The sequence below is a fragment of the Pongo abelii genome, chromosome 13 (genome assembly GCF_028885655.2).
Source record: "Pongo abelii isolate AG06213 chromosome 13, NHGRI_mPonAbe1-v2.0_pri, whole genome shotgun sequence".
Classification (NCBI taxonomy): Eukaryota; Metazoa; Chordata; class Mammalia; order Primates; family Hominidae; genus Pongo; species Pongo abelii.
This window is the reverse complement of record NC_071998.2, coordinates 65,063,563-65,088,720: the sequence shown is the minus strand read 5'-3', so window position 1 is coordinate 65,088,720 and position 25,158 is coordinate 65,063,563. Positions and strand designations below refer to the sequence as shown.

At 37.7% G+C, this 25,158-nt stretch overlaps 1 protein-coding gene across 1 annotated transcript in view; it reads right to left on the bottom strand.

Annotated features, from left to right (window-relative positions):
- The window catches only part of RORB (RAR related orphan receptor B), a 195,656-nt gene that overhangs the window by 46,281 nt on the left and 124,217 nt on the right, over positions 1 to 25,158 (bottom strand). Inside the window, exons 2-4 of the mRNA XM_024252412.3 lie at positions 16,484 to 16,569; positions 12,083 to 12,224; positions 4,073 to 4,474 (exon numbers count right to left, since the gene is read on the bottom strand). Of these exons, the coding sequence (XP_024108180.2) occupies positions 4,073 to 4,474; positions 12,083 to 12,224; positions 16,484 to 16,569 (630 nt within the window). The remainder of the gene's footprint in view (positions 1 to 4,072; positions 4,475 to 12,082; positions 12,225 to 16,483; positions 16,570 to 25,158) is intronic.

The window sequence follows — 25,158 nt, the reverse complement described above, 5'->3', positions numbered from 1 at the left end:
GAGTGTGGTAGCATCCTGCCCAGAACGTATACTTAGGATGTGGTGAATTGCCATGACTATTTATTTTCGTGGTATCTCCTAGATGGTGAGGGCAGAAACCTTGTTCTGCTCTTCTCAAGTGTATGGCACATTTCAAAAATAGATATTTGAAGAAAAATGCCTGGCAGTCTAGGACAGTGACTTAACCTTAACCTTAGAATTTAAGCTTTATCACTCAACTAACTCTCTGTCCTAGGAATATCACTCACTGTCTCAGACTCTCAATTTCTTTATCTGTACAATGAAATGGTTTCTTCACTGCTCACCTGAAGGATTTGGTGTGAGGCTCAAAATGACTAAAAAGCATGAAATGATTTTCTACATTTTTCTCCATATATCAAACATTATCATTAGAGCCCTTAACCTAGGAATTTTGTAGTTTCGTTGGTGAACTTTCAGCAAGACAAGTTTGTTTTTTTGGGAGAATATTCCTGACTCTGCTAATATTCAAAAACTGACTTTTTGGGATCTGCATGCAGTTGCTTATATAGTTGTGTTATGGTTCTTACATGTGTGTTTTTATCAAAAATTTCAAACTCATGAGATCTTAGTCTATATGGACTGATCTAAAAACTGGTTTTTAAAAGCGATCTGCTTTTAAGATGACCCAATATCAGAAGCGTAATGACCTAGTTGCACACATTTCATTATTCTCTTAGAATCCAGAGGAAGCAGATCAGGACTTCTGGTAGCCAAGGGTGATGTTAAATTTTTTTTTTTTTGATGTGACATAATCTTGAATTCACCCAGTCAGGATGTGGCAAAATCTGATTTTCAGTTTTAAATGCATAGGGTTTTTTTTCTATGGCATCTTGCCACCAACCAGATTGGTTTAGATGCCCATTAATCAAATCAAGTCAAAATGACAGCGTGCATACTCTGAAAGCTCCAGTTTGTAGTGCCTAGAAGGAGATCAGGTAGGCAGCAAACACCAAACCTGTTTTGCTGTGAGAATGGCAATCAACTTGTGAGGAGCTGCCATTGGTGGGAGGAAATATAGTATAATGGTTAAAAGAATGGGTTTTGATGTTACTCAGACATGGGCTCATACGTGTTCTTTGCTTTTTACAAGTTATATAACTTCTAAGCCTTGATTTTTCCATCAGTAAAATATACAAATACTTACATAACAGGCATAATGGGATTGTTATGAGAATTAAAATAGGACTTGCTCATCACAGTGTAGGTGCTCGATAAAAGGTAACTATATTATCTGCAATAACCAGTGATATTAAGTAATAGTCAATTAAAATAACAGTTATATCATTAATAATAATGGTGCTTACATATGATAGGTATTGTACTAAGAACTCATAAATATTAACTCACTTAATCCACACACACAGATAAAGACTATTATTGGCCTGGGTTAACAACTGAGACTCAGAGAAGTTAAGTAAATTGTTTAAGGGAAAAGGCACAATTGGGTTTTGAATGCACGTACTTTGACTCCAGAAGCAGAGTTCTTAGCCACCACACTATACCACAGATGCCTTCTTGCCCAGTGACACTGTCAAGGATTTAATATTTTAGTGAAATGAGTGTCAATGTTTTGGACGCTGCAGGAAAGACAGTATATTATACTACCGTGGCTCTTCATAGGTACCTAGATTCGACATTCATAGAATGGGTTTGTGTCCACTAGGTGGCATTGCTGTTTTAACGAAATGTGAACCAAACCACTATTTAGGCTTAGGGGTCTGCTAAATTTGAGAGCACTGGCAGGACAGTCCATTTGCATCCCTAAATGTCTGATAAAAAAATCCTCCAAAATTTGAAACATATTTAAAGATATCCAAAGACTAGCGGTATCTTGAAATAATTGAGTAAAATATACATGAGTTTATTTTGCATGTCAATGTCTGTGCAGAATATCTGGATAAATTTTGAGATTCTCTAGTCCAGTTCTGTCAGTTCACAAAATAGACTCAGGGTCAGAGAGGAAAAATGACTTGTTCAGGGTAACCCAGACCTGATGGTTTGGCTGTAGTTCTCTTTCCATAATATTAATGTGGTTGCTAAATCATAAAAAAATTATGATTTATTAATTCTTAGAAGACTCCCCTTTTGAATATAGGCCAGAAGATTGCTCCACTGTTGTGAGTTGTTGTTTTATAAGGATTCAAACATATCTCCCAAATTAATAGTAGACTCGGGAACTTAGATATTAAATAGTATAAATGCAAAGGAAGGTGCCTTTTCCCTCTTGAAAAGATTGAATGACTATTTTAAATGACCGTCCCTATTAGTTGACAATGCAGTCTATGAATTGAGACCCATGACAGGTAGCAGGTTAACAGAGGAGTGGAGGGACTCTGGAATCAGACTGTCTGAGGTGAACCCTGGCTCTGTCATTTAGTAATTATAGGACTCCGGGAAGTTATGCGACATCGCTAAGCCTCGGTTTCAGCATCTGTATAACAGATATACTATTTTAATTTATCTTTTAAGATGTTCGTGAAAAGTAAACGTGTGAAGGGCCTATGATATAGTAAAAACAAGGTTAAGGATGACAGTAATAATTAACTATTTTTGTTATTTTAGTTGATGTTTCTTTTTTGTGTGTGTCTCTCAGCTGTGAAAGTCATTACAGGTGCTTTGTCAACAATGTTACTCACTGTCACATGCTGAATTGCTAAAAGGGAGAAATAACACTTCAGGTTTATAACTGTGTAACATCGCTTCTTCCTCAACCAGATGGTACAAGTAGCCAAGAATATGGCCATGTATTTCATTATGTGTTCACAGCAGCTTAATTTAAAACACTTGTAGGCTTTAGGCTCCTATTTGCAGGTTAGACAGAGAAGGTGACTGAGCATGTAGCATAAAACAGTAATAGCTAAGAGTTATTGAGCACTTCCTGAGTGCCAAACCTTGCTATGTTTTACACGTATTGACTCATTTAAGCTTTACAATGTCCCTGTGAGCTACAAACTAATGCTTTCCCCCTTGTGAAGATGAAGGAACTGGGATTGAGAAACTTGCTCCAGCTTAAATGGTAAGCCAAAGAGCCAGGATTTAAACTCAGGCAGCACAGTTCTTAATTGCTCTGCTCTGCCACCTCTTTGGGTAAAATGTAAAGAGCTCTTGAAGGTTCCTGAGCTCTAGCCTGCTTTCTCCAGTACACTAAATATTGCAGTGAAGCCTGGGATCACATCGCCACTGTTTGCTTAGCTCTTCTAGGCTACTGTTAACATGCAACCCTGTTACCCAGGAGAGTAATGTGTTAAACCTACTTCAATATTTTTATGGCAGTTAGTTGATGAGATTAACTGGTTAAACATTTAATAGACCCCTGAGTTTGATGGAGTAAAACAAAGTTGCAGTGGGTCAGAAGAGAGCTTGCCTAAGACAGGGCACTCTTGAAGATCGCTCCTTAGGAATCGAAGGAAAGAGGATCAGCTTTCTGATGCAATCATGCCTATGACTAGCTTATTTGTTGCTCTCATGTTCTATAAGATTCCAGACTACACTCTTTTCATTGCTGTAATTCAGAATCCCATATGGAATTCTTGAATTCAGATTTCCAAGAGCCTTGGCGGTCTTCTGGTCTATCGCCCTGACTTCACCAAGAAGGAAGCTGAGATACTGTTTGCTTAAAGTTTGTCCCCATTTATCTTAGAGGAAGAGTTGGGCCCCTGTTCGTTTGGTTATTCCACACTGTTTCTATATCCTTCAGCAATTTCACTTTGAATAGCATCAACTTTGAATACATGCCGAAATTTCCCTGTTTATACCAATAACATTTTTCCTTCAGTGAGAACCCAAATTCAACAGATAGCATCTGTTCTTTACAGATAGCATCTTTCTATTTATAATTTCTTCTTTCTTCCTTTGCTTGAAATAAACTTTTATGGGGTGGGGAAAAATGACATTTATTAGAATATATTTAAAAATCAATTTGTTTTCTCAGTAGAAGCTGTGAATCCAAGTAATTCAATTTAAATCTAAGAAAATTACCATACTAAATAGGACCAAGGTAAATTCAAAGCAAAATCTCAAAAAAAGCCACTGGGAGGAGACTTCCACTTACCGATTTCAGTCATGGTTATCCCTGGTGCTAACTGCCCATTGTTGAAAGAGCTATAAGTAAACAAGTTGGGTACGGATGTGAGGTCATAGATAGGTTCTTGCTTTATCTGTTTGATTCCAGTCATGTCAAGTCCTGACTGATCAGGGGACGGCTGACCGGAATCGACGTTGTAATAACCCTCAGACTTGGGCAGGTCAATGACATGCCCGTTGGCATAAGTGCCGCTGGTCTCGTTGTTCAGGTTGCTCAGGCCGTTGCTAATGCTGCTGCTGTACACCCTGGCAAGGGCTTCTGCCTCCCCACTCTGCTGCTGCCGCTGTTCCTGCAGCCGCTGCTGGTGCTTCTGCACCTCAGCATACAGGCTGTCCCTTTGCTTCTTGGACATCCTCCCAAACTTCACAGCTGGGTTGGAGAGAAAAGCAGAAAACAGCACTTGTGGTTATCATTCACGTTAACCACCTCAGGTACAACGGGTCATGGGATGGTTGTCCCTTCAACTTCAAATGCACAAATGTCTAGCACCATAACTTAAGAACCCATTCATTTGCACTCCGCATCTGGGGAAAGGTTATATTCAGAGGGTATCTGTCCTGGTTTACGCCCACAGTGAGAAATAAATCTAAGCCAAGAAGAAATACAAAAATTTATGTATGTATTTCTCATTGGCATGAAGTTAGAAAGCAAGTTTTCCTCTTCTTTTCTTACCTGTGGAAAAAACGCAAAAAACCAGAATACCAAATTAGCAATAGTACCCGCTATTAAAATGTTAACCAACACTCATAACTAACTTTTCTCTTAATCTTTAGGATTACTAGATTGCCAGATTGGACCCTAGTATTTCACTTTCAAATCTATTTTCTGTTTTCTTTCTTAAATTGCTTTTTACTTTTTATAATAATTTTCTTTAAGAGACAGGGACTTGCTCTGTCACCCAGGCTGGAGTGCAGTGGCATGATCATAGCTCACTGAAACCTTGGGCTCCTGGGCTCAAGCAATCCTCCCACCTCAGCCTCCTGAGTAGCTAGGACTGCAGGTGCATGCCGCCAGGTCCAGCTATTTTTTTTTTTTTAAATTTTTGTAGAGATGGGGCCTTGCTATATTGCCCAGGCTGGTCTTGAACTCCTGGCCTCAAGTGAGCCTCCTGTCTCGGCCTCTCAAAGTGCTGGGATTACAGATGTGAGCCACTGCACCCAGCCAGGCCGATTTTCTAGTGTGTTGGGTAAGACCAAAGACATGGGGCTGGGTGATAAACATAATTTTAAGTGACGGTATCATTTGCCTTCAGCTGGCTTTTGGGATCAAATGATAAGATTCTTTGGAAAATAGCAATTTGGGGCATCCAATGCCTAGCAAGTGACCAAAACAGTAACTATCTTTTCTCATTCTATCACTCCCAAGTTTGATTTTTCCTATCTCTTCTGGCAATATTCTCAGCAGTCCGAGGAAAAAGAAGGAAGAAGTGCTGCCAAGTAGTCACAGAGTAATATCAAGGTGCTTTCATTTCAACGTGTTGTTTCTTAAGATACTTAACCTCCTGAACTGTTGTGAATATTGACATTTCTCCTCACAGGGTGTCAACTGCCTTTTTAGGATGTGAACATCCTGAGTCACAGGCCTACCTTGTTTGAATTATCAAGCATTGTTCAGCTCATGTTAATAGTGGGGGCTACCACAAACTTGGAGGCTCCTCTCTGAGTTTCTGTTTTCTGTTCTTTTGTGACGGTATTCCCACCACCTCTTGGTGTTAGGAGCTCAGAGAATGGAGAAAGAAGGAAATGGAGTTTAGAAAAAGGCACAGTTCTTGGATTCAATCATGAGGGTTGATGCTTTTCTGAGAATATCTAAATGGTGAAGTGCTTAAGAACTCTCTAGCACAAAGGGAACACAGAAGAGATTCCCACAGTCTGAAAGAGCTGCCATTCACCCTCCTCCTCCAATTTTCTTCCAAAATTCATTTTCTTTTTCCATTGGGTACAGAGCTACTATATTTATCTGAGCATAGGCTGATCAGAATGGAGACTGTAATTCCTAAGCCCCCTCACTGGCAGGTACATGCAGGTGATTAAGTTCTGATTAAGGGGAAGTAAATGCAAGTGTCGCATTCACTTGGGGATACTGGGGCATGTTTTCCTCCTTCTTGCCTGCTGGATTGTGGATGTGAGGGCTGGGCTTGAAGAAGCCAAACAAACTCTTTCTGTATCTTCTTAATCCTTCTTAAAAACCTACATTCTGGGGCTGGGCGAGGTGGCTCACACCTGTAATCCCAGCACTTTGGGAGGCCAAGGCGGGCAGATCACGAGGTCAGGAGATCGAGATCATCCTGGCTAACATGGTGAAACCCTGTCTCTACAAAAAATACACACACACACACACACACACAGAATTAGCCGGGTATGGTGGCATGTGCTTGGGGGCGTGGTGGTGTGTGCTTTGTAGTCCCAGCTACTCGGGAGGCTGAGGCAGGAGAATCCCTTGAACCCAGGAGGCGGAAATTGCAGTGAGCCGAGACTGAGCCACTGCACTCCAGCCTGGGTGACAGAGAGAGACTCCGTCTCGAAAAACAAAACAAAACACAACAAACCAACCAACCAACCAACCCCTACATTCTGGCTTTCTGATGCTGCCTAAGTAGGAAAACAAAGTGATAATTATCTAGTAATTTTTTCTGTGTGAAGGCAAACAATCTGACTCATTCAGACTAAACTCCCCTTTCCATCTTAGTGGTTGGTTTTATATGGTCTTGAATTATTTAGATCATTGTGTTTAACTTTGTAGAGATACTACCTTTATTAGATTCTGATTCTCATAGACATATTTATTTGCTTACTAATTGCGGTGACATTTCCAGTTTGTCTATGTACCAAATTCTACAGTAACTAGTAGGGCAAGCTTCCTCTGTATCTTTATAGTACATCTTTCTAAGCAATTTATTACATATTATTCTCTAGGGGAAAAACACCTTTTGTATAGGAAAAAATAAACAACTATAAATATTGATTCAGAAAGAACTTCCCCTTCTCCCCCAGGAAAGTAGAGCTCTTTATTTGCTGCCCTTCTGCCCTTTGCATTTGGGTAGGTTCAGAATAGCTCTTTGTTGTAGAGTTATGGAAGTGAATACAAGGTTTCTATCCATTGCTATAGATCAAGATTTTTGTTTTAGCTAGGGTAGATCTACTTTCTGACTTATTTTAGTAGAATAGTTTTGCATTTTATTGGTTCAAAATTTATAGGAATTAAAGATTGAGAATAAGAAACTCTTCTAACACGAAAACAGAAATTTGTGTGTGTGTTTTTTTTTTTTTAAAAAAACCCTTTTCCATTTAATCCTTGCTTTAGATTTCTGTATACTCTATATTTAGGTGAAATATACTTTGTGGAGGACTGATTGCATTAATGACCCTGATTCCTCTTGTCTATTTCTTTCCATGCCCTTCTCCATGTCAATTTGCAGGCATCCTGCCCAGGGTCATGTGACTTACTGTGGACCAATGGAATATTGACAAATGTGACACAGCAGAGACTTGAAAAAGGCTTGTGTGATTGTGCACCTCACCGTGACAAGGACATGCCTGAGCTATCTTGCTAGAGGATAAACTTGCTGGGAGATATGTGAAGCAGAGCCGAACCTCCTTGGTCATCCCAGGCAAGGCCATCTACAATCAGCGGAGCTATAGAATTGACCTGAAGCTGATGTACACAGAAATCTGCTGTTAACCACAGACATCATAATCACAAACTAACAATGTCAAAAGAGTATGCTGCCAAGACCTCTGCCATGGTTGACATCTAAAAACTCAACAAAGAAAAGCTCTGCATTTTTTACAAAATTGACTTATCAGGTCACTGAGCAACTGAAATATTTTCAAAGAAACAACTTAAAACTACTACATTTTAGAGTTATTTCAGGTGTAATCCTAAATCAAAGACTTCACAGACAATGACTGTAATACTGTTCTATAATTAATTTTCCATTTATTTCAGAAACACTGATAAGCCAGTGTTTCAGTTTTGTGCCTCTTCTTGCAATAGCAGTGGTGACAAATTGGGAAAAAAATTACAGTACATGGCAAAAATAAACCTACTGACTTTCTTGACATAATTCATTTTCACTATTTGTAAATACATTTGTTGTATGCATAGAACTATTTTAACAAAGGCCATGTAAATATTTCAAATATTAGCATTCTTCTTATCACTACGTATTAATCAGACTGGCATATATTTTAACTGTCTGCCCCTCTCAAACTTGAATTATTCTGTTAATGACATTCACTTGAGTATAAAGACAGCCTCTTGTTAAACTGCTACCTCTTAAAGAAACCAGCACAATTCTGTATACATTGCAAGTGCTTATAAATATTCAATGATGTGGTATTTTCTCATGATATGCTCTTAACCCTCATTTTGATCCCATAATAGCAAAGAACAATTTTATGTGAAAGTATTGGAAATCATTTTATATTTATTTGAATTGTGGTATTCTAAATGGAATAGAAGTTTTGGGTATAACTAAAAAGTAAAGTCATAGCTCCTTTAAAGATTTCTATTTACATAACACATGGACATGTGTTTTTGGTTTCAAGAGAGCCCAACTGACTATCAATCTATGACTTTCTATAAATTTCCAAAATCATTTTATCTACTACCTTTGGTTGTAAAGTTCTCTATATTTACATTTTGCTGCTTACCAATGAAACTGGTCTTAATTTAACTCTTTTCAGCTTCAGAGATGTGCCTCTTCTGCCACCCTTTTTTAATGCTGTAGGCTTTGTATTAGAAGTCTGATTCAATCTACCCAAGCCTATTCATTATTTTAAAATCTTCTCTCTCTTCTCCTTCCTCTTTTTCTCTGCCAGAACTCCTTGTGATGTTGAAATGTTCTCTTTGCTTTCCAATATGGTAGCTGCAAGCTGCATGTGCCTAATGAACACTTGAAATATAGCTAGTGTGACTGAAGAACTGAATTTTAAATTTTATTTAATTTAAATTCATTTAAATTTAAATTATTTAAATAGTGACATGTGGATTGGGCAATGTAGTTCTGGATAGAAGCTTAATCTGTGAAACCTGTCCTTTTAGGGCAACTTCTGTCTTTTTGTAGAGACATGCCACTTGGGAGGACATATACTAGTGAGTATCAATTTATAGTAGCACAATTGGAAACAGTTATCCTGAAGATTCCTTTGTAAAGGGTGTAGGTAAAAGAAAAAAAATAAAATGATAGAGAAGATTCAGTAGGCTTATGCATGCTGCCAATTCACACACACACACAGACACACACATGCACACGTCTTCACCTTTTTATACACATAAAGACACACGTATATGTTTCCAAGTGGATGTGATTTTTGATTCTTCGCTTAAGCTAAATTTGAACAAATTCATTATTGATAAATTTGATGGCTACTGATATATTCGATAGCTAATAAACCGATATAGCAGTGAAATTTCAGGAGAGAATGAAAATCCAGTGTTTTCAACAGTTATTTTAAGCTATTTCCTAGTGGCCACATTAAGCAGCCAGGTATGAAGAAACAAACATTCTTGGAGCCTAATTGACAGAGAGCAAATGCATATACCAAAATGAAGATGCCACTTTATCTCAGAGGGAAGTAGCGGGCTGTAGAAAGCAGTTAGGTATGAGGGCATCTCACTTTGGCTATTGGTACAATTTCTAGGGCACTTTAAAAATACTTGCTGAATCAGAAGAAGGTAGGGATTCTTCTGATTCAGAAATAACCCTGCCTTTCATTCTTGAGCCTTTACTAGACATAGGTAATCAACCATAATTTCAGGGCTTTTGACTCATTCAATACTACATACTAGGCAATACTTATCAATAGGAGATAAAACCTATTCAGCTTCCCTGGTATTAGCATAATTTACCTGGCATAAGGCACCCTTTGTAATCAAGGTTCAGACCAAACTTTCTCTGTATGATATAGTGAAGAGGCAGCTTTTTCTCTTAGAGAGAATCATTTGTTTTCTCTTCTGCTTAAGCCCCTTCTTCTCCAGATTCCCCACCCCACCCACACCCCCCTGACCATTTCTCCTCATGATAAATTTCACATAAGATGTGCTTAGGAGGCATTTTTGAAGATGTCCCAGGCAGCCTCAGGATTGTCTCTGGACCTGAAGTTGAAATGAATCATTATTCTTAATCCTCAGTGTCCTTAGACACTACATTGCTTTTATTTGCATAGAGGTTTATGTGCTGCAATGAATTCCTTCCTCCTTGAGAATAAATTGTGGCTCTGTTAAATGACCCTCCCATCCTCCCGACACATTTCTTTTATGTTATGGGATTCAGACCATCTAGATTTTGTGGGCTGATGTCACTAAATCTGTTGAATCTGCCTTGGATCATATATTCATCTCTTGCCCATGATTCTGTTCACCAGCACAGACTCAGACCTGCTCTTCCAGAAAGATACTTCCTTTTATTGTAGGAAGAAGTAACAAAAACAAATACCCTATGGCTTATCTCATTGCACAATTATTAATGGGGCTTTTCGGACACTGTGAATTAAAGTGCTACCTACTGCCATATGGTAGAAATGAAGTGCAAAGTCATCAACTCAGATTCCCATATAATTACACCAAATAAGTACTGAAAACTACTTAATCCTCTCTCTTAACTTATTTGCCTTGATTATACAGAAGTACCCATTGCTATACATTTATCTTAGGAGTAAATATATCTGGTTAGTGAGCCAAGTAAAACAAATCAGTTAATAGAAAAATTTTGGAAACTTCATCTCTGTAGCTTTAGAAGCTACCTATAAACTGAAGGGTTTCAGGTCAGATTCTTTTTTTTTTTTTTTTTTGGTCAAATTTGTTTTATAGGTGTACTTTTCTGCAGGACAAGTTTAGATGGATTGGGAATTAGAGAAAAGGTAAAGAATCTAGTCACTCACGAAATCCCTTTATACTAAATGCATGCCAATTATTCACATTTCTTTAAAACTTGGAAGTTTCTTGTTTTGTGTGTGTCTATACAGCCTTGAATTTCACTAGAAGGAGTGCAACCAGAGGCCCAGAATCCACACTGACTGACATAAAGACAGAAAGTGTTGGGGCATTGTCTATGTCTTAGGCTCTAGGTAGAAGGGATTTCCATCGTTTATTCAACAAACATTTAGGTGTGTGCTTTTAAGAAGAGCCCGATGTTTTAGTGGGAACAAGACAGAAATGGCCCCAGGACTCAGGGCCACTCACTGTATGATACAGGGGTGATGTGTCCAATGTCATCAGGGAAAGAATTACTTGGATGAATGAATGAAAACAGAAAACAAAGCTAGGTGAAATTCTTCATTCATCTTGTTTGAGTTTATTTGTTCTCTTTCATTACTCTAAGATGTTCCCTTGGGAAGCCAAGCCATTCAGTGTGGGTGGGCATCAAGGTGGAGTGTAGATGGTATCATATTCTGAGGAAGACATCACCTAGGCAGCCTTTCTAACACTTGGACTTCGCTCTAGCCTTTGGAAACTTCATTATGGGCTCATATAGTCCAATTCCTCCTCTGGGTAGCTATGACCAGCCAGCAGGACTTCCAGGCTTCCCATAGAGGCATATGCAACTCCTTAGTGTCTCCACACAGTAAGCAAGCCCAGTCAGACCTGCCCAGTGAACATACTCAGATGTGGTCCTGGTTTGCTTAGGACTTTCCGGTGTTATCTCTGAAAGTCTCATGTCCCAGGAAATCCCTCATTTGCAGGCACACCTAGACAGATGGTCACCTTCAACCTAGGCCTATGTGGCTTGCACTAAACCTAGTTAGCACAAGTTGCTCCCTGAGCTACGGTAAAGTCTTTGCTTTCTTATTTCATAGGCAATGCTCTATTTTTGTATATTCTTACTTTTCCTTTTAATGCACTACCAGCACAGTGATTTTCTTTTCTTCTTATCCCCAATTCCCTCATCTAGAATTCTTCCAGCAGCTTAAATAGACTCCAGCAAAGCATCCATTTGAAAGGGCTTAAGTAAGAAACAGGAAGGTAATGCCTTACCATCTCTTGACATTCCTAGGGCAAGACACTTCTGCAGTCGGCAGTGTTGGCAACGGTTTCTGTTGGTTCTGTCAATTAAACAGTTTCTCTGCCTTGGGCAGGAATAAGAGGCATTGTTCTGCTGGCTCCTCCTAAAGAATCCCTTGAGGGAAAAAGAGAAGGGGAGGGAAACAGATTTATAAGAAGGGAAACAGAGAACATTAACATAGACATTTGCTACATTTTCTACAGTGAACATAACTGAGTTTAATTTTTAAAGCTCTTTGGATACCTCTTCATGTATGGCTTGCAGATATTTCTGCTGGGGAAAATAGATGCTATCTGCAGGGATATGAGGGTATCATTCATTTTACCCATTCACTCATTCATTCATTCCTTGAATCAATGTTTGCTAAAGACATTTGCAGCTGTGCTGTTCTATGCAGAAATAAACAGAAGTTTCTGCTCTGCAAAGAGCAGTGGGGAAGGAGTAGCAAAGGAGACTACTAAACCAAACACGACAGAACTTGATGGGAAAAATCACACAGGTTTGTGTCAAGTGCTGCGGTGGTGAGGAACTTGAGGTATTGGTAAGAAAAAGCAACACTGAGGAGTATGCACTACTGTTTTCTTAGTTTCTAAGATGTGTTTTTCCCCACCATAAAATTTTCGAATTTGACTCGAATGCAGCTGAAAAGTGTTTTTTTTTTTTTTAACTTTTTGAGGTGTCTTGCTATGCTGTTCATGCTAGAGTTCAGTGGCTATTTGCAGGCAGGATCATAGTGTACTGTGGCCTCAAACTCCTAGACTCAAGTGATCCTCCTGCCTCAGACTATAGCTGGGACTACAGGTGTGTGCCACCTTGACTGGGTCTTGAAAGTTGTTTTTAATAATCAACCACACCATTGAAAAAAGAAAATATTATATATAAGCTGTCTAACAACAAAAAGCACTAAGTAAAAACTGAATGAATGGTCTCTACTTGGCCTCAGGCTACTCAGTGTAAGATGTCTTCATGCAAGTACATTTGGGTTCATCAGGTACAAAATGACTGCCAGTGACCATACACTGCTTGTTTAAATAAATCCACAGTTGAGTTGATTTTTAAAAGATTTCTCCTTAGTTGTCTTATAGAAAACTCTATTGGGGAAAATAAGCATTTTCTCCAGAGATAGATAAGTTATCATTCGTCTATTCATTGACTTATGTAATCGATTTCCCTAATTACTCTTTGCTTTTGAATTGTCTAGAGCAAAAAAAGGAAAAGTGCAACATGTCACGAGCAAAATGATGGTCTACATCAACCTTTCTAAGAGAAATTTTGGGAAGAGATATCCCACAGCATCATCTTTTGGATGGAGGAAGTCTAGAAAAGTTCAGGAATGGTAGATTCAATGCCTATCTTGCAGAGAAGCCTAGAATAGATCCCCTGACTTCCCTCAAACAGCTTCTGTGTTTCCTCAACTATCTACAGGATGAACAAGCAGGGCCAGGGCTAGATGAGCCTAGTGAGGCAAAGACCTTGCGCACAACATTTAAAGGTCACCTAAAATTTTTGTAATTAGAAAATACAATATTTTAACACAATGTGTTAAAAATCTACATTAACGCAAAAATACCCAATAGTTTAAAGAAAGGATCTGTGTTATTGATTTTCCTTTTATCTTGAGCTCCAATATGGCTCAGTGCGGCACTGGTGAAGAGAGCTTGATCAATCTGTGATGAAACTCAGACACGGAGGTGTGGCCAAGCATCTCCTCAGAGAGAGAGAGAGTCCCAACTGGCTTAGCCATTCAACAACAGGGACTAGTTTCATCCCTATAGATTCAAGTGCATTCCTTATTTAATAAACCAGTGATGGCAGAGTGAGACATCTGACTGTCCAGTTTGATTGAATTCATGGAGCATCTTAGAATAGAGATCAAACGTAAGCTCCCAGGGATTGAAATGATGTACTTTATATACCATAAAAACTGTCAGAAAGCATAACCTCAGCCCATCAGTCTTGATTAAAGATGACTTGAGATTTACATTTTAAGACAGAATTGTGTGGTTTTTATCTTTGGATACTCTAGTGCTACTTAGCAAAAGAGTTGACAGGACAGAAAAGACTTTTCTGAAGTCACAGCTACAGCCCTAATTTAAGACCAATTTGACATTAATTACGACTCGTTTCTTGCTTATCTGTTGCTCATTATTGCAAATGAGGTTTTTGGCATGAAAAAGAGATTGCGTTCCAAATTTTATTGAATGAATAGAAATTTGAATAAGTGCACAAGCTGAATTGATGTTATTTAGAATGGGTTGTTTATGTTGACTTGAAAACAGTATTATGAAAACTCAGAGGTTGATACTGAATGTGCTGACATTGACATCAAATTCTGAAGAGAATTTTTAAGTTTTCTATTTGCAGAAAAAAGTAGCATATTTACAAATGTGGGTTTTTTCCATGAATTAAAAAAAAACAGTGTGGTGTACAGTGCCATTTTGACTAAAACCTCAGAGTATGCTTCATAATAACAGCATAATTTCTTTGATTGTGGATTCTTCCTTTAAATAGAAAAGATGACACTTGTTCTTGGCTATTGGCTTTCTGGGTTATATTTGTGCACTAGTTAAACTTTTTGGAAATTACTGTTTAAAATATTTTGCTTTTTAAATTGAACATATCCCCATCTTTTGAAATCACACATTTTTCAGATAGAGCTTATACAATCAAATGCCAAACATCTCCATTTTGATATTGATCTAAAAATCAGTTTTAGTAGATATTATGTAAACCAGAGCTCTCAAGATTGCATAACAAGCCAATAGAATGGTAGAAATACTTTCAATGGAGAGGATTCTGACTCCTAAACTATTATTGTTTATGAAGAAAACTATTTGTCTATCTGCCTAGAGGACGTAATAACTTATTCAAGGAGGGTAAAAAATTGCTGACGTAATTTTGTTTTCTTGTTTATTCTTGATGAGTTGAAAAATTGCATTAAAGTGGACAACATTCAATTCTTAATTATAGATCTGCAGAGGAACAGAACGTGAAGAACATCTCATGATATTCACAAATAGATTATCACTAATCATCTTTAAAGTACAGCAGTGTGTTGACAGGTTAGTACGTTAATATCATGCTTCCTCCTCTTCCCTCTCCCACTTTATTCTTACTTATTTCCTTTTCTTTTCTTCACTCCAGTTTTAATTCCAAGACTCATGCCTTTTTGAGACCATTATGAAGACATTGTCAATTTATCACACAGTACCAGTATTTGACAGTTACAGTATGTTTTGCCTTGTTTATATTTGAAATCCTGTTTAAGATTAAGATTAGATCTTAGACTCTATGACTGTACTACACTTCCTTCAGTTTACTGGTCTTAAAAGAATAATTCACTTTGCTTGCATCTTTGATCAAAAATATAATTGCTCTTGCCAATAACTTTACCAGCATATTACCTTTCCCTCCCAGACTGTGGCTGCATTTTATTTGTTCTGGTTACACATGGTCCTTTAACGTTAGCTATAGAACTGTTTTGATTTCCCCTGGCTATTATGTCTCTCACACGCACTTTCTTTCCTTCTAAGGATTCATTATTAAAACTTACTGTTAAATTTCAACATTCTCTTATTTCAGATTAAGTCTATGTTTACTGCTATTCCTCCAGCTCTTTATTTAAGAAAGCAGCTTGCTCACAGGAATTAGTTTGCCACGGGAAGAATGAGTGGAATCTGTCTGGAAGTGGAACACTGGATTGAGACTGAAAAACCCCGTGTTTTTGGCCATGCTCTGTTCTTTACTGTTTGAATCGATGATGTTGATCAAATGACATAATCTTGTTTATACCTCAGGACCTCATCGGAAAATGAAGAGGTGGGTGGGGGCAGGTGAATTTTAGTCGATTTAGAGTTAATCTTGTCGGCTTCTAACATACCATGCTTCCAGTTTTCTTTTCTTTTCTTTTTTTTTTTTTCCTGTAACGTGAGAATAAAGGATGGCCATATGCATATTGTAGCTGTTACCTTGACTTCCTGTTTCTCAAGCAAAAAGTTAAATATATACCTATTAGTTTATAATCTTTATTTTAACCTTTAGTTTTTTCATATAGTAATAAGTGCCTTGATTTACTGGAGACAATACTGCTAAAACAGCAAGAGTCAGTGTTTATATCTCTGTAAATGTGAATAATTCAAGATTTTAAATACGCATCCATTTTTAAGGAGATGCTGACCAGTTAGACAATAACAAAAAGGTAAAAGGCAAAACCGAAAATCAACCCTCCCACCCACCACGCAAGAATTCCTGAATGTCAGCAGCAGGCAGAAGGATCCTTTAGCAAGCCTTCCTTAAAAAGGTGGCACCGCGTCTTGTGAGGTACACAGATGCCTGAGGCAAATACAGAACCGTGCTGTATAAAAGTCCCATACCTTGCAGCCTTCACATGTGATGACTCCGTAGTGGATCCCAGAGGACTTATCGCCACAAATTTTGCATGGTATCACTTCAATTTGTGCTGAAAGGAGAAAATAGACATTTTGAGCATACAGAAGTTTTCTTTCTCCTTTCACTCTTCCTATCTCTCTCCCCATCTATCTCTGCCTTGATGTTTGTATTTGAAAATACTGGGGTGTGGGCGGTGGTGTGGGAGTCATCCATTAGTATTTGCATGGCTGTCCTAAGCTTCTTCTAAGTCAAAGTACATTTCTCTGCCATAGTTTGCTTCGTTTTTCTCAAAACTAAAAAAATACAACCAGAAACCAGTTTTCCAAAGTCTTGCATTCACTGTTTTCTCCTTTGTGAATTTGACCTTAAAAGTAGTGGGACTCAAAAAGCCTTTGAACCCACGGTTTTCTTTTCTTATTTTGCACTTGAAACATTAAGTTACTGAGCGCTTTCACGTGGCCTTATCTCAGTGATATTTAAAATAAATACATAAATAAAGCAAAACTCGGAGGGAGCAGTGCATGGTAGCTTTATACATTGTGTGGCTGGATGTTTACTTACAAAAATGTCAATAATAAATCAGTCCAATATTTATTGAGCATGCTGTATATGCTCTCTAAAATAATAAAGGCTATTGATGGAGGATAACATATGCTAATGATACTAATAATCTAATTAATAAAATGAAATTAATACATGGAGAAATCAGGATAAATTATGAGGGTACTAAATATGAATTCAATACAAACTGAAATAGTTTCATTGGAGATGAAGGCATTTTTGTTGATTCTGAAGATCGTGCAGGATTTAATTAGGCTGAAGGGAAAGGCAAAGGGCATTTCTGTTGGCAGAAGGGAAATGAAAAAAGATTGGAGGCCTGGGATGATTGTGGATTGTGATCATTGAGACAATAACTTGGCTATAATGTAAATTTAGGTCAGATGATTGGCTAGAGGGTTGATGCCAGATTATGGAGTACCTGGGGTTAGGCAGAGAGGTTTTCATCTGATCTCACTGGCCATAAGGAATCAATGAAGTGAACAGAGTAAAGAAGTGATCAAAGTAACTCACCTTAGAAAGGTGAGTTTGTCAGGCTACCCATAAACAAGCAGAAAACCAACTAAAGATTACTTCCAACTTGGGTGTTAGGAGATAAAAACATGGCTTATTACATAAGTGGTAGGATAAATGGAGAGGAAGATGTAAATAGAAAGATGGTTCAAAGGCAGAAGCTAGATTGTATGATTAAAAAAGGGAACCGACATGGAAAGGAAGAGTCAAAGGTGACTCCTAATTTCCTAGCCAAGAGGCTGAGATAAGGTAGTAAGTTTGACAGAAATGGGGTTGTTGGTAAGGCAATTACTTTGGTGGAATATGGTGGAGCATGGGATTTCTATTTTCTATGTGTGCAATTTGGTGTAAAGTCGTGCATATAGAACCTCTTGGTAAGATGATTTTAAATAATCAGCACACAGGTTATGGATGGATCCATGAGATAAAATTTATTTAGAATGTAGTGATTCCTATGTCTGATAGTATTCTAAGAGTTGTTAAAATTATACACACTAGAAGATCTGCTATTTCCTCTTCCAATTTAAAATAATTATGCAAAATATACTTCAAAATGCTTTGTATATCAATCTGCCACTTGGATGCTTTTCTACAGTTTCTCACTCTTGAATATACAAAACAAATAAATGCAAGACATTGCCCTCTTTTTCTTATTAGTTTACATTTTTTAAAAAAGATAATACTTAGCTTTAGGGTAGTACATTGAATTTTTTAAAAAGTAAATATTTCACAGAAATTTCAAATCATCTTTGTAAGCAAAAAATCTCAGTGTTATGTGCCTATTTTTCATGTGAAAAAATTGAGGATCCAGGTTAAGTTCTGCTTCTGAGTTGATTTGGGAATTGACAACCAGAAATTAGCTAAATATCCTGATACTTCATTCAGTAACTATTCTCTGACTTCCACACAGACAAAATAAGACTACAGTTTTAAATTCCTATATTACTCCAGTAGCTCCAGCTAAAGAGCTAATGATAAAAAAACATCAGAAGAGACAAAGTCACCTAAAATACTTGTGAGACTAAGTATACATTTTTATTCGTTTCTTCTTATTTTAGCTTTTAGATTACACGAGCTAGTATTTGTTTTCAAGATTTTGTGATAGGAGAAAAATATGAGATTTGATGTTATTCTATTCTGTCCTTCTGGACTCCAGTCCTTAGTCTGTTAATGATTGGAGTCACGGCCAAGATAAAATATCTGATCTTATGTTTTCTAGTTTATAAAGCTTAACTGACAAACTTCATAGATTTGTGAGGATCAAATAGATATTTTATATAGAAGCACCTTGTAAAATCTTAAAGAGCTAGGAAATGTTAGTCTTCGTTATCATCGTCATCATCATCACATCAATCATCATTGTTAACTGGTTTTCTAAAACTTTTGGACAAAAAATACGACAAGCCACATTATTATTCCTTTATCAAAGATCTTTTCATTTAAAAATAATCTAATAAGTGACACAGCAAGTCATTTGTACTATGGTTTTTTTTAGCAATAACCTTTCAAATGTTGGATTGTTTATAACGACTAAAAATCTCAGTTATCCATTGTATAGTTTTTAGCTTATATAATATTAAGTCAAAGGTTCTCTTTGCATAAATTACTCCCCAGGGAGTAGCTTACACGTGGGGAGAATCTGCTTCTATAAGTTCTTAATTATAAAATGATCTAACTTTAAAGGAAATGAAAATAGAGATAATTTGCCCCCTGGGGTGTGACAAGATGTTTTTGAAAGCCACAGAGGTTATCTTACACAACTTTGGAAATACAAATGAGATAAGGAACATTCGATAGAGCATCTGCATATTTATACATATTTATAATCCTGGCTCAACATGTAATCCTGAAGAACTATAAACATCTTAACAACATTTTTAAAGAGAAATAAGTCATTTAAAATGGTATATGTGTATAGCTGTGTGTGGAAAGGGGTTATCGGTTTGGAAATCTGTGACCATTTTAACTTATTGCAATAGAATACATCATCTGAGGTTTATGATAGGTAAAGGTAAATTTAAGTCATTTAAAATACTAATTCTTTTCATTTTCTCTCATGTAAGGAAATAAACTGCTTCTGAGTTGCAGCTTTATAGTTTATACTTTTTTTTTTGAGATGGAGTCTTGCTCCGTCGCCAGGCTGGAGTGGAGTGGCGCGATCTCAGCTCACTGCAACCTCCACCTCCCGGGTTCAAGCGATTCTCCTGCCTCAGCCTCCCCAGTAGCTGGGACTACAGGTGTGCGCCACCATGCCCAGCTAATTTTTGTATTTTTAGTAGAGACAGGGTTTCACCATGTTGGCCAGGATGGTCTCGATCTCCTGACTTTGTGATCCGCCTGCCTTGGCCTCCCAAAGTTCTGGGATTACAGGTGTGAGCCACCATGCCCGACCTATACTATGTGTTTTATAAAGCACATCTTCCAGACAGCATTTCACAAACTGATTAGAACAACAAATCCCATTATTTCTCCAATGCCTGCTATTTCTCAATATCTTGCCACTGTAACAGGCATAGGCTCTTGTGGAATTGTCTTGCAGTGAATACAGATCTAGTGACATGCTATTGACTATGGTTTCCAACTGAACATCTTGTGAGGATTTGGTTGTTTGGACCTCACCAGCTGTTACAATGAAGGTTATAGAAGGAAATTGAGGAAAGAGTTTGACTTTTGCACTTTTGCTTGACTCATGGATTTATTCAACAATAGTATTCCCCAAGAGACAAACTTAGAGGAACTGAAATGCCCTGAGAGATGGCTTGAGTGAGGTTTATTCATTTTTCATTTTTTCAATTTCTTAGATATTCATTTCATTGTATTTTTCTATTGATAATCCTTTGTGGAGACTATAGTTAAAATGTTATGTATTAATTAATATTTTTGTTTATAAAATCAATGCTATATAATTTTATCTTTTTTGAAACAATATTCTGACAGTGTCAAAGAGTGTCATGAAAGATTTAAAATAATTTGCTGCTTTACTTTATATTAGAACAATTGATGAGGTACAATTAGTTTACTATCTAGTGATCTGGCAGGCAGATCCTATTCAACAATTATGGAATAAACAAAATTTCTCTCCCTCTTTGAAGATGGCAATTCTCTCCCCCCAAGTCTCCCTGAAAACCCCTTCTTTGTTTAGAGTTCCCTGCCACAACTTTGCACAAAACTACCATGTTTTCACTTCTTCCTGCGTGTCAAAACACACACATTTTTAGTTCTGCCCCCTCAGAACCTCCGCTAGTAACAGCAGGTGTTAAGATTATATAAACTAATCCAGCTAATGCGTTAACTAGAAAATGCATCACATTGATTCAACAAAATACCTTAACTCTTACAAGCATCCATTAAGAATGGTAATAATAACAGACTTTTCACGTACTTTCTGGTTGGAGGAAACATTTTTACTGTGTTTGTTCTTATGGCTCTCAATTCTCACCTTTCCAACTCCTACAATTCAACTTGGCCATTCCTATATTCTGGGCATTTTAAATCCATTGAAGACAGGGAGAAGATCATACTTTATTTTCTATGGTGTCTAAAGGATAATTTTTATAACTCCTTAAAGTAGTGGTTCTAAATGTTTTATTTATTTCAGTACAACCACGAGATTTGATACACTCTTTCTTATAAAAGAGGTGATAAGCAATATTAATTTTTTTTTGAGACAGGGTCTCACTTTGTCATCTAGGCTGGAGTGCAGTGTGATTGTAGCTCACTGCAGCCTCAAACCCCCAGACTCAGGGGATCCTCCCATCTCAGCCTCCTGAGTATCTGGGACTGTGGGTGTGCATCACCATGCCTGGCTAATTTTTACATTTTTTGTAGGGACAGACTCTTGCTATGTTGTCCAGGCTGGTCTCTAACTTCTGGCCCCAAGTGATCCGCTTGCCTTGCCCTCCCAAAGGGCTGGAATTACAGGCATGAGCCACCAAGCTGGGTCTGATTTTTCATATTTGGGATAAAGAGAATGAACCAGAGATTGTGGGGGATATATATTTTGGAAAAGGCCCGCAAGTGATTCTTGTATATGATGAGGCTCCCATTGGGAATTAAATGAGTTAAGTTATTAGCTAGGAATTTTCTCCACCACATAAATCACCTGTGAAGGTGGAAAAACCCAGGGACAGGCCAGATCTGAACATTTTAAAGAGTCACCAGGAATTCTCTCTATGTTTTCTCACTTTTGGTTTGGGGCTATACTTGTAGCATCTTTGTTTTCTGCTCTCTTTTTTTTTTTTGCCTTAAGGACATCTGACCTGGCTATGATTCCTGGACACCGGACACTGTATTGCTAGACACAGACTACATTCCAGGACATTGGATTCACCTGTTAGCTTCTGTTTCCAATAATTTTACAGTTATGCTAAAAGTGGGCAGTGCAATTAAATCTCTTAATGTCTGAGTAAAGCACAATTTACACATGTAGAAATTTCCAATAAAGATGACTATTTTGGTTAAAAATCCTTTTGCAGATGGTCTCAGTAGCCCAAGTTGTATCTCATCTACCCAAATTGTATCTCATCTACCATCTGCGAGAAATTCAAGTTAAAAATCTCTGTTTGTACTCTTTCCCTCTCTCACTGGCAGACTGATAAGTATCTATCTCTATTAGGTACAAAATGTTCTGATGTCACCTAATAACAAAGCCAAAGGTCGGTGATGCAGCAGGTATCCCTGGGAACCAGTTCCACCGTAACTGTGATTCATCAGACAGTAGCCCCAAGGTTGGGATGGGATAGGATCTTCGAAAAATAAGATCCTCAGAGGACAAATATAAAAGTCTTGAACTTCGGCCGCTATACCATGCTAGAAGGTGGTGATTCTAAAAGATTCCTGTCATCTGATTGTGCCCATGTGTATCTCATCAGTGCAGAGTGCATCTCAACATCAGCTTCCTGTCTAAATATACAATATGGTGCATGAAATTCAGTGCACTCTAATTTCTACTATAACACTCTCACGTCTATCAGCATCTGGGGTCTTCTCTGTAATACTCTGGGTGGTGGGCTGTGTGAGTTTTCTGTTCCAATGGCTGATAGCTCCTAAATAACTTAAAGATACATTTGGCTTTATATTATTTTAATTCCCTATACCATATATCATCGAAAGCTAGATTAAGAAAAAAATTACTACCATATGATAATGACAAAATAAGATCATTTTCAAAGGCATCATGTATAGGATTGTCACAATAGAGGCTGATTTATCTTTTACATATGAACATTTACCCCTGAAGTGTTGTTTGTTCACTCCCCAGAGGACTGAAACAACAGAACATGAGACCAACAAATAACGACAGCAATTAGTATAATCATTAAGAGAAAATACTGATAAGTTAAATATTCCCCTTGTAAACAAAGTAAATCACTTTATAAGCTGTAGTGGCTTTGAACTCATACTTTAGGAATTAATTCCCATTAAATTCATCTTTTCCTGTCAACATTTTAATTATAATGGGATAACTTGTGTGTGGGACCTGACGTTATTCAGGTTGAGTGAATGTCTTCTTGACCACTCAAGGTGTGATCGACAGACCAGTGGCATTGGCATCTCCGGGGATCATGGTAAAATTGCAGACTACCACGACTCACTCAAGACCAGCTGAATCAGAATTTGCTTTAGAATGAGATCCTGAGGCTAGCATTTGAGTTTGAGAAGCACTGTTCTGTGATGTCCAGGTAGCCACAGTTTTAGCAACTGTAAGAACTGATGGAATTTTAAATTTCCCTGGATTCTGGAAAAGTGGTCTCTGCTTTTGCCTTTTAGGCATTTCCTTTGGATTATAAAGGCAGTAGGATAATTGAAAGGTTAGAAGAAAATAAAAAAAAAAAAGAGAAAGCTCTGGTCACTAATGGACAAGGCAGAAAAAAGAGAACACAGCATATTCCAGAAATATCTTGCGTTACTGTAATTAACATCCAGTGTACCAGGCTTCCTTTGCAGATTTAATGATTGTTACCTGCACCCACATTTTCTCCACATTCTAGCAATGTTTGGTAATGGCACCTCCCTCTTCTATACACTCACTCTTGCGGTTGTGGCTACAAGCTTGCTCCTTGGATACTCAGTACTGACAAAGGCTCTCTTGAGAAGGTTAAAAAACATACAGTTTTTCTATTTTAAAAATTGAATGGTACAAAGTTTACTTCTTTTGATAAAGGTAAGGGAGATCCAGCAGTTTTTTGAAACCAAGCAATGAACTCATTTTGGCTATTCACGGTAGTTCTGGAAATCCAACATTTGAAAAGCTGTCCTGTCTCATTGAGGCAGATTAGTTAACATGGAGTTCAATGGTCATGATGGATATTTATGGCATTCCTCTCATCTGTCGTGTGCTGTCCTGAGACTTGCTGACTCAAAGTGTGGTCCCTGACCAGTAGCATTGGCCTTCCCTGGGTGCCTGATAGAAATGCAGCATTTTGCTCCTACCCTGGGCCTATAAGAATCTGGGTTGTGGCTGGGCATGGCGGCTCATGCCTGTAATCCCAGCATGTTGGAAGGCTGAGGCGGGTAGATTACCAGGTTAAGAGATTGAGACCATCCTGGCCAACATGGTGAAACCCTGTCTCTACTAAAAATACAAAAATTAGCTGGGTGTGGTGGTGCGCACCTGTAGTCCCAGCTACTCAGGAGGCTAGGGCAGCAGAATCGCTTGAACCCGGGAGGTGGAGGTTGCAGTGAGCCGAGATCGCATCACTGCACTCTGGCCTGGGCAACAGACCGAGACTCTGTCTCAAAAAAAAAAAAAAAAAAAAAAAAGAATCTGGGTTGTAACAGCATCTCTGTGATTCATATACATGACAACATTTCAGAGGTTCTAAAAAAGAGGAAAGCGATACATTCTATAATTTACCCCTCAGGATCTCCGTTCCCAAACCTCTCCTCTCTGTGAAGAGAACTTTATTTATTTCTTGCTCTCTATATGAAGACATGTACTCTACTTGATAGCTCATTTTATCCAGTTATGAAAAGAAGAAACAGAATTATTTGCTTCAGTAAATAAAACTCATCTCTCTTTAGTTCCTTATTTTTTTTCTAAACTCCTTTCTCTAGTCTACATTTAGTTAAAACCTTCAACAGGAAGCTTGTGATTACACAGCATCACCTTCACTGAAGGACAGGGATGGGGCACACCACAAAACCAGGTCTCAGAGATAATTTAGAATGACCAGGCAGAGTTTATTCCTTGGAGAGTAATTCAAAAAGAATATCGTTTCAGAAAATGAAAAAAGAATACAACTTTTCTATGTTAAAAATAAAATTGCATTAAGAGAATGGAGAGACGTGAGGACTGAGAGAAAATATTGTGAAACATGTATGTGATAAAGTACTTGAATCCAAAATATACAAAGTGCTCTTAAAATTCAAAAAGTGGCAAAATATCTGAATAGACACTTAACCAAAGAAGATTTATGAATGGAAAATAAGCATATGAAAAGATGCTGAATATCATGTATCATTAAGGAAATGCAAATTAAAAGCAACGAGGTGCCACTATAAACCTACTAAAAAACTGATAATACCAAATGCTGGAGAGGATACAGAGCAAATGGAATGTTTGCTTGTTGCTGCTAGGAATGCAGAA